This window comes from Sorex araneus, chromosome 3 (genome assembly GCF_027595985.1).
Source record: "Sorex araneus isolate mSorAra2 chromosome 3, mSorAra2.pri, whole genome shotgun sequence".
NCBI lineage: Eukaryota > Metazoa > Chordata > Mammalia > Eulipotyphla > Soricidae > Sorex > Sorex araneus.
In genome coordinates, this window is record NC_073304.1 from 167,718,985 (window position 1) to 167,731,805 (window position 12,821).

The 12,821-nt window shown below is 41.5% G+C and overlaps 2 protein-coding genes across 5 annotated transcripts in view; one reads left to right on the top strand and one right to left on the bottom strand.

Moving 5' to 3' along the window:
- Nucleotides 1-12,821, bottom strand: part of LOC101539053 (NXPE family member 4) — a 388,567-nt gene that overhangs the window by 47,808 nt on the left and 327,938 nt on the right. The gene's annotated exons all lie outside the window — the stretch shown is intronic.
- LOC101539315 (NXPE family member 2) lies at nt 2,867-11,197 on the top strand (the record flags this gene model as incomplete). The annotated part of the gene is given in 7 exon segments (XM_055132178.1): nt 2,867-2,921; nt 2,924-3,055; nt 4,559-4,735; nt 4,738-4,825; nt 4,827-4,895; nt 10,575-10,668; nt 10,670-11,197. Coding segments are annotated over 7 exon segments (1,143 nt in total), but the record flags the coding sequence as incomplete, so codon positions are not given.

A 12,821-nucleotide genomic window follows, 5' to 3' on the forward strand; every position in this document is an offset into this window, starting at 1 on the left:
AATGCTTTATAATTTTAACCAAAAGACAACAACGACTGAATTTTGTCATAGAAACTTAACCAAATACAACCCTTTCTCTTGCTGAGCTGTGACTATATTCTGACACCAGTCAGTTTTGTATAAAATTATCATCCAGGCAACTACCTAATAATTAGAATATAATGTAGGTATAGGTTATGCTATTGATTGCTTTGGCACTATTAGAGATCCTTTTCCTAGAAATATATTTGGTCAATAGTAATGAAAGAAGGATAGTATATTTGGGTTTCCTATAATAGTATTGTTTACCATGAAACAAAACCAAAATCCAAGCCGATGACCAAACAAGTCAGAGGTAGTTTCCTATTCTGAAAGTTATTTGCTTCAGCTTAGACCTCTGGCTAAATATATCTCCTCCGGTATTCATGGCAGATTCATGGGATCTGAAAAGACATTGAATTGGTTGGTAACATTCTTCCTTGTTACCCTTTTTCCAGGTAAATATATTAACATTCATTGTAAATAGCTGAACACATATTCCATATGACTAAATGTTTGTCTGAGTACACTTGCTAAAGAGTGTGATTCAATATGTAAACTTATCTTCAGAATATGTTGACAATTTAGAAGATGTTTGTGTTTTTGATTGCTTTCTTCAATAATATATGATCTTGTACTTCTATCCCCAGGAATTCACCTTGAGAAGTAATTATACTAAAAAATTGGAAAATATTTAAGTGGGATATAAAATGAAAACAGGTATTATCTAGTATCATTGGTTATACACTTATTTTACATTCTCTTGATGAGCTATTAAAGAATAAAAACAGTGATTATGAAAATTCTGTGATATTGAAGATTTTTTCATATATAGTGTTCATTATAAGAAAGCAATTAAAATTTATTTTAAATTTGATTAGGAAAAAATTAGATATAGAAGGAAAATGAATGGCCATAAGAAATCTCTAAGGAGATGTAAGCCAAGCAGTTAAGATTCATGTACACACCAGTCTCCTTACTGAAAATTCTGGGGCCCTCTCTGGAGGGTGGGTAAGTTGGGTCCCCACCTTGCTAAAGCTCCGGCAGCCACACCAAGGACCAATTCCACAGCTTCACCAAGAATCTCTGCAGAGACACTACACTGCAATAATTCTGGGTACCCGGGTGTTAGAGAACTATGGGGTATTTCCGAAGTGGAGGCAGGCCATTACCTCCCTCCCTCTCAACTCCCCGGGTTCTGGAAGCCCCACCAATCATGCCCAACTCCCACAGTTGCTGCCATATCAACTCACAGACCAAGTTCTACAGAGCCTGAAGTCTCTGAACCATGCCACATCTCCAAATTCCACCATAATAAAGTTCCAGTAGGAGGACACCAAACTATACGGGAAAGTAACTTAGAAGTCAACTAAATTCAACAAATAAAGACAGTAACATAGAACTAGGGCTCAACGAGCAACATGGGGCTTAGTAAATCCTTAGACAAGGACTTAGCAGTCCTGTGGTGAAATAGAACAATTTCCATGAAGTTACTGAAGAATGTTTGGTAATTCCTTCAACCATTTAGCTGTAATGAGAAACATAAAACAAATTATTTGCCTCCTAAGGGGGCAGGCTTGGAGGGCAGTTGGGATAATGGGACCACGGTGGAGGGAAGGTCACTGAGGAGGTAGAACTGGTGTTAGAACATGGAAAGCCTGTAACAACTGGATGATGAGCAACTTTGTAAGCCATGCTGTTTAAAATCACTGTCATTGTCATCCTGTTGCTCATCGATTTGCTCAAGTGGGCACTAGTAACGTTTCCATTGTGAGACTTATTACTGTTTTTGGCATATCGAATACACCACGGGTAGCTTGCCAGGCTCTGCCGTTTGGGCAGGGCTCTCCGAGAGGGATGGAGGAATCTAACCCAGGTCGGCTGAATGCAAGGCAAAGCCCTACCCGCTGTGCTATTGCTCCAGCCCACTGTTTAAATAAAATATAAAAAATATTAAAAATACCACAGGGCCAGGGATAGCTGAAGGGGTCGAGTACATGCCTTCACTGAGAGGCCCTGGGTTGAATTCTTGTCATGTTCCCCCCACCTCAGCACTGAACTGCCTTGAGGGGTTTTGCCCCCTAAGCACCACTGGGTGTGACACCCACAACAACAGCAGCAACAAAAGTACCATAAAGAGAGGAAAACTTAGGGTAATGGTTCTCTTTTCATTGGCTGTATTCCCTATTGCTTATAACCTCTATGTTTTTCGAGGGAGGGGGGAGGTTGGACCACACCCAATGGTGCTCAGGGCTTATTCCTGGCTGTGTACACAGGGATCATTCTTGAGGGGCTGGGGGAGCATATGTGCTGCTAGGGATTGAACCCAGGTCAGTTGCATGCAAGGCAAGTGCCCTACCCGCTGTACGAATCTCTCTGGCCCTGGCTTATGATTTTTATAAAGAAAAGTGACGGGAGGACATGGTAATGGTATGTACTTACTGTCCAACCGTGAACTAAAGTATACTTATTTCATTTAGGTAATTGCTAAGTAAGTAGCAAAATTTCAAAAGGAATAATGTGTAGGCAGCAGAGGGAGTTACACTTCATGGAACCAAGCCCTATGATGGAAAACCAGTTCGAATCCATTTTTTTTTTTTTAGATTTGGGATTATGTCAAATAAAATACACAGGAACTAGATGCAGCAATTTATACAAAACAGATTCTGCATATGTTGATACGATGTGCCCTTTCCACCAATACTTCAATTCTTTAGCTGGAGAAGCCCCATCACCCTGAAACAATGGAGCATCTTTGGGAAGTCCTTAGCCACAGAGAAATCACTGGACCCAGCCTTTTCACTAACAGAGCGGAGAGTCAGGAGGTTCATGGAGGAACTGAATTTGATCCCGGCCCTTCGCCCACGTGAACTCCACCATCCTCCACCCCTGAGACACGGACTGCAGGGGGACTGGCTAGATGTCCTGCTCCAGGCCAGGGACCACTTGGGGCGCAGGAAGGAGTATGGCAGGGATTTCCTGAGGGCCCGGATATCCTCCCCAGCCCTGAAGGCCGGTGCCTCGGGGAAGGTGACTGATTTTTTTTTAATTTTCAAGTTTTATAAGGTGGTTCACAATATTTGATTACAATTAATATTCAGACACAAATCCCACCACCATTACACCTTCCCACCACCAAATTTGGGATGTTTCCATCCCAAACCCTGTCCCAAAGCACAACCGAGATGATATATTTTGTATTGTCTGTTATGGAAAACCGCTGACAATGCTACAAAAAAACTATCCATAGAGGAGACAGTGTGAAGATTGTTCTACTTTGGCAGGAATCATTAAGACATTATTTGGAGGGGCCGGAGCGATAGCACAGCGGGTAGGGCGTTTGCCTTGCACGCGGCCGACCCGGGTTCGATCCCCGGCATCCCATATGGTCCCCCAAGCACCGCCAGGAGTAGTTCCTGAGTGCAAAGCCAGGAGTAACCCCTGAGCATCGCTGGGTGTGACCCAAAAAGCAAAAAAAAAAAAAAAAAAAAAAAGACATTATTTGGAATATCACTAACATGTTGTTAAAGGTTGAGTGATGTGAACTTTTGTATATATATCTGAAACTATGTATATACGCGCAGGTTGACTTTAGGTTTTGTGGGACCCGGGGCTGAGATCTTCAAGCCTGCTTGGATCGGACTGGCTTCTTCTGCACAGATCCCTCATTTTCCAGTAGCTAGGTGGTCACACCCAGAAACTGCCCCTGGCGCCGTGTGATCCCACCAACAGCCAACAGCCAGAGACTGTAAGACCAAACTCCCAGAAGCGTGGCTGCAAAGCGGCCGCTCGACTTCTTATAGCCTTTCTCCCCTTTGGAGAACCTGGCAATCTACCAGGAGCTTCCTGCCCACATGGGAGAGCTTGGCAAGCTCCCCGTGGCGTATTCATATGCCAAAACCAGTAACAATGATGGGTCTCATTCCCTGACCCTGAAAGAGCCTCCATGCGGCACCAATGGGAAGGACGAGTGAAAAGAGGCTTCTAAAATCTCAGGGCTAGGATGAATGGAGATGGTACTGAGACCACTCAAGAAAATCAACGATCAACGGGATAATGATGATGATGTATATATTTTTTCTCTCTATGATTTGTTGCCTACTATTTGAACCCCATCAAATGTGGTATGGTACATACACAGAATGGGTAGGGAGTGTTGTATGATGTGTTCATGTGGCCACAAACGCTGCACTTGTGAGGCTGGGCCTAAGCGTGTTGTGGGGAACAGCCCTGAGTTTGGCAGAGGTTGGGTTCTGGAGGTTTTTGGCTGCCGGGGCTGGGTCCCTTGGGGCGGGGAAGGCTCTCACCCGCCCCCCCTCTGGGGTGCCCCAAGTGAGACAACCTGGCGCAGAGTCTGGTGGCATGGCTATGGCGGGCGTCATGTTGCTCCCTTCTGGGAGAAAAAGCTGTGTGATTTGGATGGTGGCTGATGAGATTATCTGGCAATGGCAGGAGGTGGCTTATGGGCATGACCCCTGGGTCACCAGAGATTGGGGGTGGGGGGGAATGGGCAAAGAATCTCTGCTCCCAGATGTGACCAATTTTCACAATGGCACCTAGCTGGTCAGCTTCACCCTGTTCTGGGAGGGCCTGGCCTCCCTGTCTGTCTTGCTCATCCACCCCAGCGAGGGTGTGTTGACTCTCTGGAGGGCCAGGAACCAAGGCTATGACAAGGTGACTTCCACGGGCCATTTTGTCAGTGGTACCTCCCAGGTCTTCCTGAATGTGGCCCAACCATAATCTCAAACACTGAGCTGTGCCCCTATTTGAACACTCAGACTGAGAAGCTTTTATACTGTGTGAGACCACCAGCTGCTCTGAGAGGCTCTGACCCACGTGACCACTGGGAAGAGCACTGTGTCCCATCTGAGAAAGGAACAACAAAGTCTTCAAAGACAGACATCCAAAGAGGAAGGGTGGAATCTAACAAAGCTTCAGACAGGTGCAAACCAAACTCCCCTTACCAGCTCTTCCGAATTAAGCTCCTGATCAAGTCAGTGAACAATGACCTGGTCTGGTTTAGGCTCGGAGTCAGCTGAACTGGTTATATACTCAGTGTGGTTTTTATTTTTCATGAACTCTTTGCTAACAGGACTATAACCAATGAAGCACTTGGCAGATGTCTGTAGTTTTTTCTAGTTTGTCGTACTGCCAGATTCAGCAATGTTTCACAGATTGGTACTTTTTAGAATACAGTTTATGGATGACTAATCCTGCTAATTATGGGACATTAATCCTATTAGTGGATGTTGTGCAGAAAAGAGTGTGGTGAGCGGTGTAAGGTTCAGTGTCAACCTTTACATCAAAGGAAGCCCACACATGAAACCAAAGCCCATGATTTATACCTACCAACCAGCTCTCAGAACCAGCCATTTGAAAGTGATCACTCCTCAGAGTTTTGCCTTATTCTCTAGACCTGGTCACTCTTGATTTCCTCCGGCGTATTCTTCTGCACCCAGCCTAACATTTCTGAAATGCAGCAGACTTTGTCCTTTTCCTTGCTTAAAACCTTGGACAGTATCCTTCTTTAAGGATAAAAAGGAAATCGTTGTAATGTTTCCCAAAGTCTAGCTTAGCTTTGCAGCCTCTTGGCTGGCTTCTATGCTGCTTTGCTCTAACAAGTTTTCTTGAAAATCAGACCTTGACCTTTCTCCCTCTCCATTCTGGCCTTTCACAAGTCCAGGATCTGATGTTTACTACTTTATAACTCTTCCCTTGTATTCTGTTCTTCCCCAATTATAATATTATTCTATTAATTTCCCAAATGTTTTTATATCCTTTGCTAAATGTCAAGATCACTGAGGCAACAGTATTTGTCTGCCATCCAATGGTGATTGACACCTTTTATAGCCTAGAGAGGTCCAGGTGTTTGGACCGGATTTGTTAAAAAGTCATATGAAGTAAGCACTGGAAAGTGCTACTGTGACTGCTATTTGAGTAGTCCGGTCAGTTAAAGTCCGTGGTGGACACAATGTGAGAATGAGAAGTAACCTGAATGAAATGAAGTGAACCATGAAACTTTGGTAGGGGAGGGAAACATCATTCCCAGGACAGAAAATAGGACCTGAAGCAACAACAGAATCCTGGAACATTATATAGTGGTTTTCTTTCTCTTTTTTTTTTTTTTGCCTCTATTTTGATTTTTTAAAAAATTTATTTATTTTATTGAATCAACATGTGGAAAATTACAAAGCTTTCAGGCTTATGTCTCAGTTATACAATGCTTGAACACCCGTCCCTTCACCAGTGCACATATTCCACTACCAAAACCCCCAATATACCTCCTACCCCCCACCCCCCCTGCGTAGCTGATAAATTTGACTTCACTTTCTCTTTACCTTGATTACATTCCAGATTTCAACACAAAACTCACTATTGTTGTTGGAGTTTCCCTCCCCAAAACAGCCCTGCTGACAAGAAAGCATTTGATAATTAGTTTTCCATTGCTGAGAATAAAGAGATATCAAGTTGCGCGGCCACTACTGCGCAGTTTGGGAGTTCTGGATTTTAGTATTTTAGTAACTAAGTTGAGGGAGATTTATGTTAAAAATTGCACCATTTCTCTTCCTGGGGCAGCATGGGGCTATGGCTTAGTTCACAGTCTAGAGACATTGCTGCAAGCAGCTGCTGGTACCAAAAGTAGTCTAGCTGGTCTCTGGATTGTGGTCAATCAGCAGCAGAGTGGCCGCACAAATGTGTGGCCACCTGGGTCGCATCTCGGTGGAGAGTGCGCCAGCATGAGATCGCCCGTGTGTCCCGCTGTTACAAATTCATACCTTTTTTTTTTTCCTTCCGCGCCACCAAGTTCATGCCTCCTTAATGGTCCTTATAAAATGGCAGACGCCACGCTGTTTTTCCCCGAAAAGGAAAAAAAAATAAACCGAGAAAGGAAAACCTTTCCCCTCCTCTGCTAGCATGGGGCTATGGCTTAGTTCACAGTCTTGATACATTACTGCAAGCAGCTGCTGGTACCAAAAGTAGTCTAGCTGGCCTCCAGATCATGGTCAATCAGCAGCAGAGTGGCCGCACAAACGTGTGGCCACCTGGGTCACATCTCGGCAGCTATAGTGGTTTTCAATCTTTTTACCCTTGCAGACTGCCATGGGCTGGCAGCTAAAATCATTGTCCTAGGGACCAACAAAGCTGGAAGGCAATGAGTGAGGGAGAGAGGCGGCCACATGGATATAAGGCCATCTTTGTACAACACGATGTCATTGAGGGCCACTATATTTTTTTTTCTCTCAGAGCTTAGTACAATACCTAACACCTAGAAGGTTCTCTGTAAGTAGGAATAATAACTGTTAGGTCACATTATGCCTTTCACAGGGCGTTACTTTTCTGACAACAATTGGTCCTCATTTTACTTGGTGCTCTGTTATTATCTATCACAACTGTCCAGTTTGATATGTTTGTAATGCACGGAAGAGTTTTTGAGTCACTTCACAGGTGATGAAGTGGAAAAACAGAAAGGGTTGGCTTCACATGTGATTCTGTTCTATTGCTTAGCTCTAGAGCTCCGTTTCAAAAATGTTTTAGATTAAATTTGGGGCTGAACCTGATGTCTCACATGCTCAGAAAGTGCTCTACCACTGACACACACGTCTAGTGTAGGAGTCCTTTCTTAGTTCCAATGACATCTTTCCTTTGTGTGAAATAATGGACTAGGACTAATACTGCTTCCCTTTCATCTGCAACACAGTAAATACATTTTCCCACTAGGATTCTCTTTCCCCGCCCTCACAGTATTAGATGTTATCTACTACTTAGATAATTTTTTAAGTGTCCCTCACATATTGTGGGGTCTCTCAAATGATATTTTTAGTGATGTTTGAAGAACCATGGGGTGCTGGGGAATCAAACTGGGGTTGGCCACAGGAAAGGTATATGTCTTAATCCCTGTAACTATCTCTCTGTTCCAGTCTTTCTAGAATATTCTAAACACATCAAAAGAGAATAGTTTGGAGAGAGCTAAGTTGTGGTTCAGCCCTCTAACACAATGATTCTTACCTTAATATCTGAGTAAATATTAGACTATTGTATTTTTCATTATTTAAGATCTAAAGTAAGGTGGTTAAATGATGACAAACTTTACCTCCATCAAGGTCTTATGTGAAAGTAAATCTACAGGGTGGTTGTACATCCATTTGAAAGGCAGTCTTAGTTTGAGAGAGTTCTATGTTAACCATTTCAACCTCTCATTTCCTGGAACAAAGAGTAGCAATTACTTAGGCTTTTACAAGAGTTATTTTATTGTTGGAAATTATTTTCCTATTGATTTCCATCAATTTTCATTCAGACATAAAAGTCAGGAAACCCTTAATTTTAGCAGCCTACAATAAAAAGATACAAGTTATTATCATTGAAATTGGACATTTATTCCTTTAAAGCCAATAACGGAGATGAGCCTTGGAGTTAAGAAATCTCTGGTAGTTTCTACTCTTCAGCCAAACTGTCTCTGTTCAAGTTCCATGCCCTAGTAATTTAGTGTTTTTTTTCATATTTTATTTCATCATTTTCAGTGGTCAGTGCAAATTCATCTCATTCATGAAAATGATGTCTCTACTACACTGAAATTAAAGTTAATTTCAGAAAGCAAGCGACTTTCACTGCAACCCTCATTGGAGTATACAATTACCCATTGCCCCTATTTTTTTAAAAAAAAATGTATTTCACAAATGTTTATTGAGGAGCTCGCCATAGGCAAAGAACTTTGCCAAACCCTGTGGAGAGCTTAGATATGATTAATCAGGAACTCAGACATAAAGTTCACAGTTGTAGAAACTACAGATGCTTTCTTTGCATGGCAAGCATCATCCATGATGTAAAGCCAACTTTTTACACTCAAGAAAGTCCTTAATACTCTTGAGCAATTTGAGGCTTCTTATTAACACCCTGTGGTTTCCCACTTACCTAAAAATTAGTAATTTCTGATAAAACTAGATGGTTTCTTAGAATAAAGTGCCTGCTGGTATTTTTGTTTTTGAGTCTCTTATAAACCAGATCTAAGATCCTAAACTCACACTCCAATAATTAAACTTCTATCCTGAATCCCAATGATGTAGCTAAAGGATAAAGAGTATATAGTTTTCAGGTGGCAAAAGACAAAGATGGTCTAATATTTTCTGGATAAGAGCTTGCTACAAGTCTAGTTTCTGAGTCTAAGAATCATTTAGGTTACTTCCATCACAGAGCACAGGATAGAGAGACTGGCCTTCCCTTTGTCTGCCCTAATCAGACCACACTGAAGATATTATGTTCCACTCTGAGTACAGTAATGAAATACTTAATAGGTGTATGATTAACCAGAGGACATAATTCTGGCATACACAAAACCAACCGCGTGACGCCCATTTTATAACAGCATTCTGGCTGTCATTACGGATCAGTGATCTGAGGAGATTTATGGTTCATCAAGGCCAATGGCATCAGTGCAGTCCCCAGCCGAGCAGAGTCCCGCAGCTCCTATCACCATTGCCTCTGGATTTGAGTCGCCTTGGAGCCAAGGTGAAACCCCCCAGGTGTGACATAAGGAAGAGATTGTGGATGTACCTGAGAAAAATTTTCCTGGAATGATCCCCATTCCAGGGAAAACAACTCAGCAGGAACTTTCAATTCATCCTTTTAACATAATATGTTAAAATTTACATTTGGATTTTCTGAAGAGCTTTGGAAAGTTAGAAATAGAGAAGGGAGGGACCGGAGAGATAGTACAGCACGTAGGACGCTTGCCTTGCATGCCGCAGACCTGGGTTTGATCCCCGGCATCCCCTAGGGTCCCCTGAGTACACTGCTAGAAGAGGTTCTTGAGAGCAGCAGAACCAGGAGCATCGTTGGGTGGGGCAACAAAACCAGAAAAAAAAGTGAAAAAGAAAGAAAAGAAAAAAAGAAAAATGAAAGGGGGAGGGAGAAGGAAAGGAGGGAGGTAAATACTCAAAGTTGTTTCGGTAAGCTGTGGTAAGAAAAAAACTTCTTACTAGAAGTTTTCTTTCCAGGGAAGAAAAACAGAGAAAAGAATTGCCAGTTGGAATGAAGACCCCTTTCCCCGGGGGTTGTATTGTGGAAAGCAGGTGGATCACAGCATTTTGCAAGCAGTATTAAGTGAAGCACAAAATGTGAATTACTACTTGGAAAGAAAACTGATCAACCTCATGGGTTGAGCCCACGTGGTGTCTGTGGCTTCACTACTTCTAAAAAAATTGTAAAAAGTATGTGTTTTATGTTTTACTTTGAAGTTACAGCTGATGTTTGAGATTATCTTATAGCAAGGATTATAATTTTCTTTTATAATTAATTTGACAAGACATTTGGATTTGGGTTTTTCATAAAACATTACAAAACCAATTTGCTCACAAGAAGTAATGTTTTTCTTCCTATTCCAATGTGATGAGAAAAAGTTCAAATGCTTGTGAAGGTTTTTAAGCTGATGAAATCCTCTGTCTTCCATCTTCCATCTTCCAGTAGTGATGATGTAAGTTAGAAATCAGGTTGGTTAGAATTTCACAAATCAACGTTGCTCACAGGTTAAAGCCATCCCATAATATTCCTTTCATTAAAAGGTGTATTAATGTGTTTTCTATCAGCCCTATGGAGTTGGGAATATAGAAAAAACACGTGCTTCTGGATGTGGGAGGACATATTTGGATGCAGTTGAAAAAAGCACAGACATTCTCCCATTACCAAAACGCTATTCTCAGTGAAAGATGAAACCTACATCCCCAGGGAAATTGACCAGGTAACTGGAGACTCAGACATAGCTGTTGCCATCACTTTTGGCCAGCACTTCACAACCTTTCCCATGGACACTTTTATACACAGTATCATCAGTGTTGAAAGGGCTATTGAACAAGCTGTTATTGTGGAGACCACAGTGGTCCTTAAAACTAAAATTACTAGAGAGAGCTTTCCCACTGCAGAGTGGTTTGGTGACTTCACGGTTATATCCAGAATTTTTTCTGAGGGAGATAGTTTTGTGGATCTCAATGTAGGGATTATTGATGTGCAGGATGTGACTAATTCCTATGGCACTTATAATGCTCATCCATTGAACTACATGACTGGAAATCAGATTAGCAAATATAATTTCAGGCATGTCAGAGGGGAAAAAATGACAAAAATACAGCACCAGCCACTATATGACTTCGCTTACACTACAGGAATAGTTTTGTACAATCTAAGTTAGGGGGAATGATATGAAAATTTGTTTTAATCATACATCCCGCCTGCACGGCAGAGCCTGGCAAGGTACCCGTGGCGTATTTGATATGCCAAAAACAGTAACAATAAGTCTCGCAATGGAGAGGTTACTGGTGCCCACTCGAGCAAATCGATGAACAATGGGACAGTGCTACATACTGAAATATACATAACCTGAAATTCGCTGTTTAAACCATCTAAAGAGTCTAATTCAGTGGCAATCAGTACCTTCACAATGCTATGTAAGTTTCATGTTTTAGGTCCAGGACGTTTTCACCCCAAACACAAACTCTCTACCCTACTAAACAGTAATTTTTGCTTCTCCCGTTCTCCCTCTGCTCCTGCCAAGCATCGTTCTTATTTTCTCTACCAGTGGGGTTATTTCAGGTAGCTCAAAAAAGCAAAAAAATGGGTGGGTGATGATAGTTGAAAGGGCTGAGCCCAGAGCTAGAATTCCAGAGCACTTCAGGGTGTGAACCGAAAACCATAAACTCAAAAACAAACAAACAAAAAAAAAAAACAAAAAAGAGCTGTTGGCCATTTGCGGTTGTTAAATCCCCAAACCATAGTTCCTTGATAGATAGAACTGATTGCATAAAAGAAGCCTAATGATATATAATTTTTGTATAAAGAAAAAAAATCAAAAACATTTTTTCTGTCAAATTCTGATTTAAGATGTTCAATTCTGATTTAGTCCTTAATGTAATTATGTTTATTACTAAAAATTCCATTATGTTTTGAAACTGAAGTGATAGCTTTGAATGATTGTACACATGATTATTGCTAATATATGACTTGATTAAGCCATTTCAAAAGGTAAAATTCTTTACTGGTATTTATAGTGCTTCTTTAAAAAAACTGTATATGCACAGGGCTGGAGCAATAGCACAGCATTTGCCTTGCATGTGGCCGACCCGGGTTCGATCCCCGGCATCCCATATGGTCCCCCAAGCACTGCCAGGAGTAATTCCTGAGTGCAAAGCCAGGAGTAACCCCTGAGCATCGCTGGGTGTGACTCAAAAAAAGCAAAAATAAATTATGTATGCACAATGGGATGAAACTAAAAATCAATAGCAGAATGAAAACTCATGTGCATGTGGAGATTAAACAATACACCGAATGTGTCCAAAAAAGAAAATCAAAGGGAATTTAGAAAATTCTTGAACACAAATGAAAATAGAGACATAAAAACTTATAAGATGCACTAAAAACAATACTAAGATGGTAGTTTATAGTCATGAACACATTTTAGAAAGAGCTGAAGTCAACTTTCAAACAGATATTCCAAAAAGTGAAAATATAACTAGAACACTGGGCCCAAAGCCAACAGGAAATAAGTAAAGAATATTAGAACAGAAACCAAAGAATTAAGAGAATAGAAAATCAATTTAAAGATCAATAAAACTAGGCTGGAGTGATAGTACAGTGGGCAGGGCTCTTGACTTGCATACAACTGACTCCGGTTCAACCTCTGGCATCCCATATTATTCCCCGAGTATTACCATGCATGAGCCTGGAGTGCAGGGCCAGGATTAAGCTCTGATCTGAGCGTGACCCCAAAACGAAAAAAAAAGCAAAATCAATAAAACTAAGAGTTTTCTTTGAAAAGA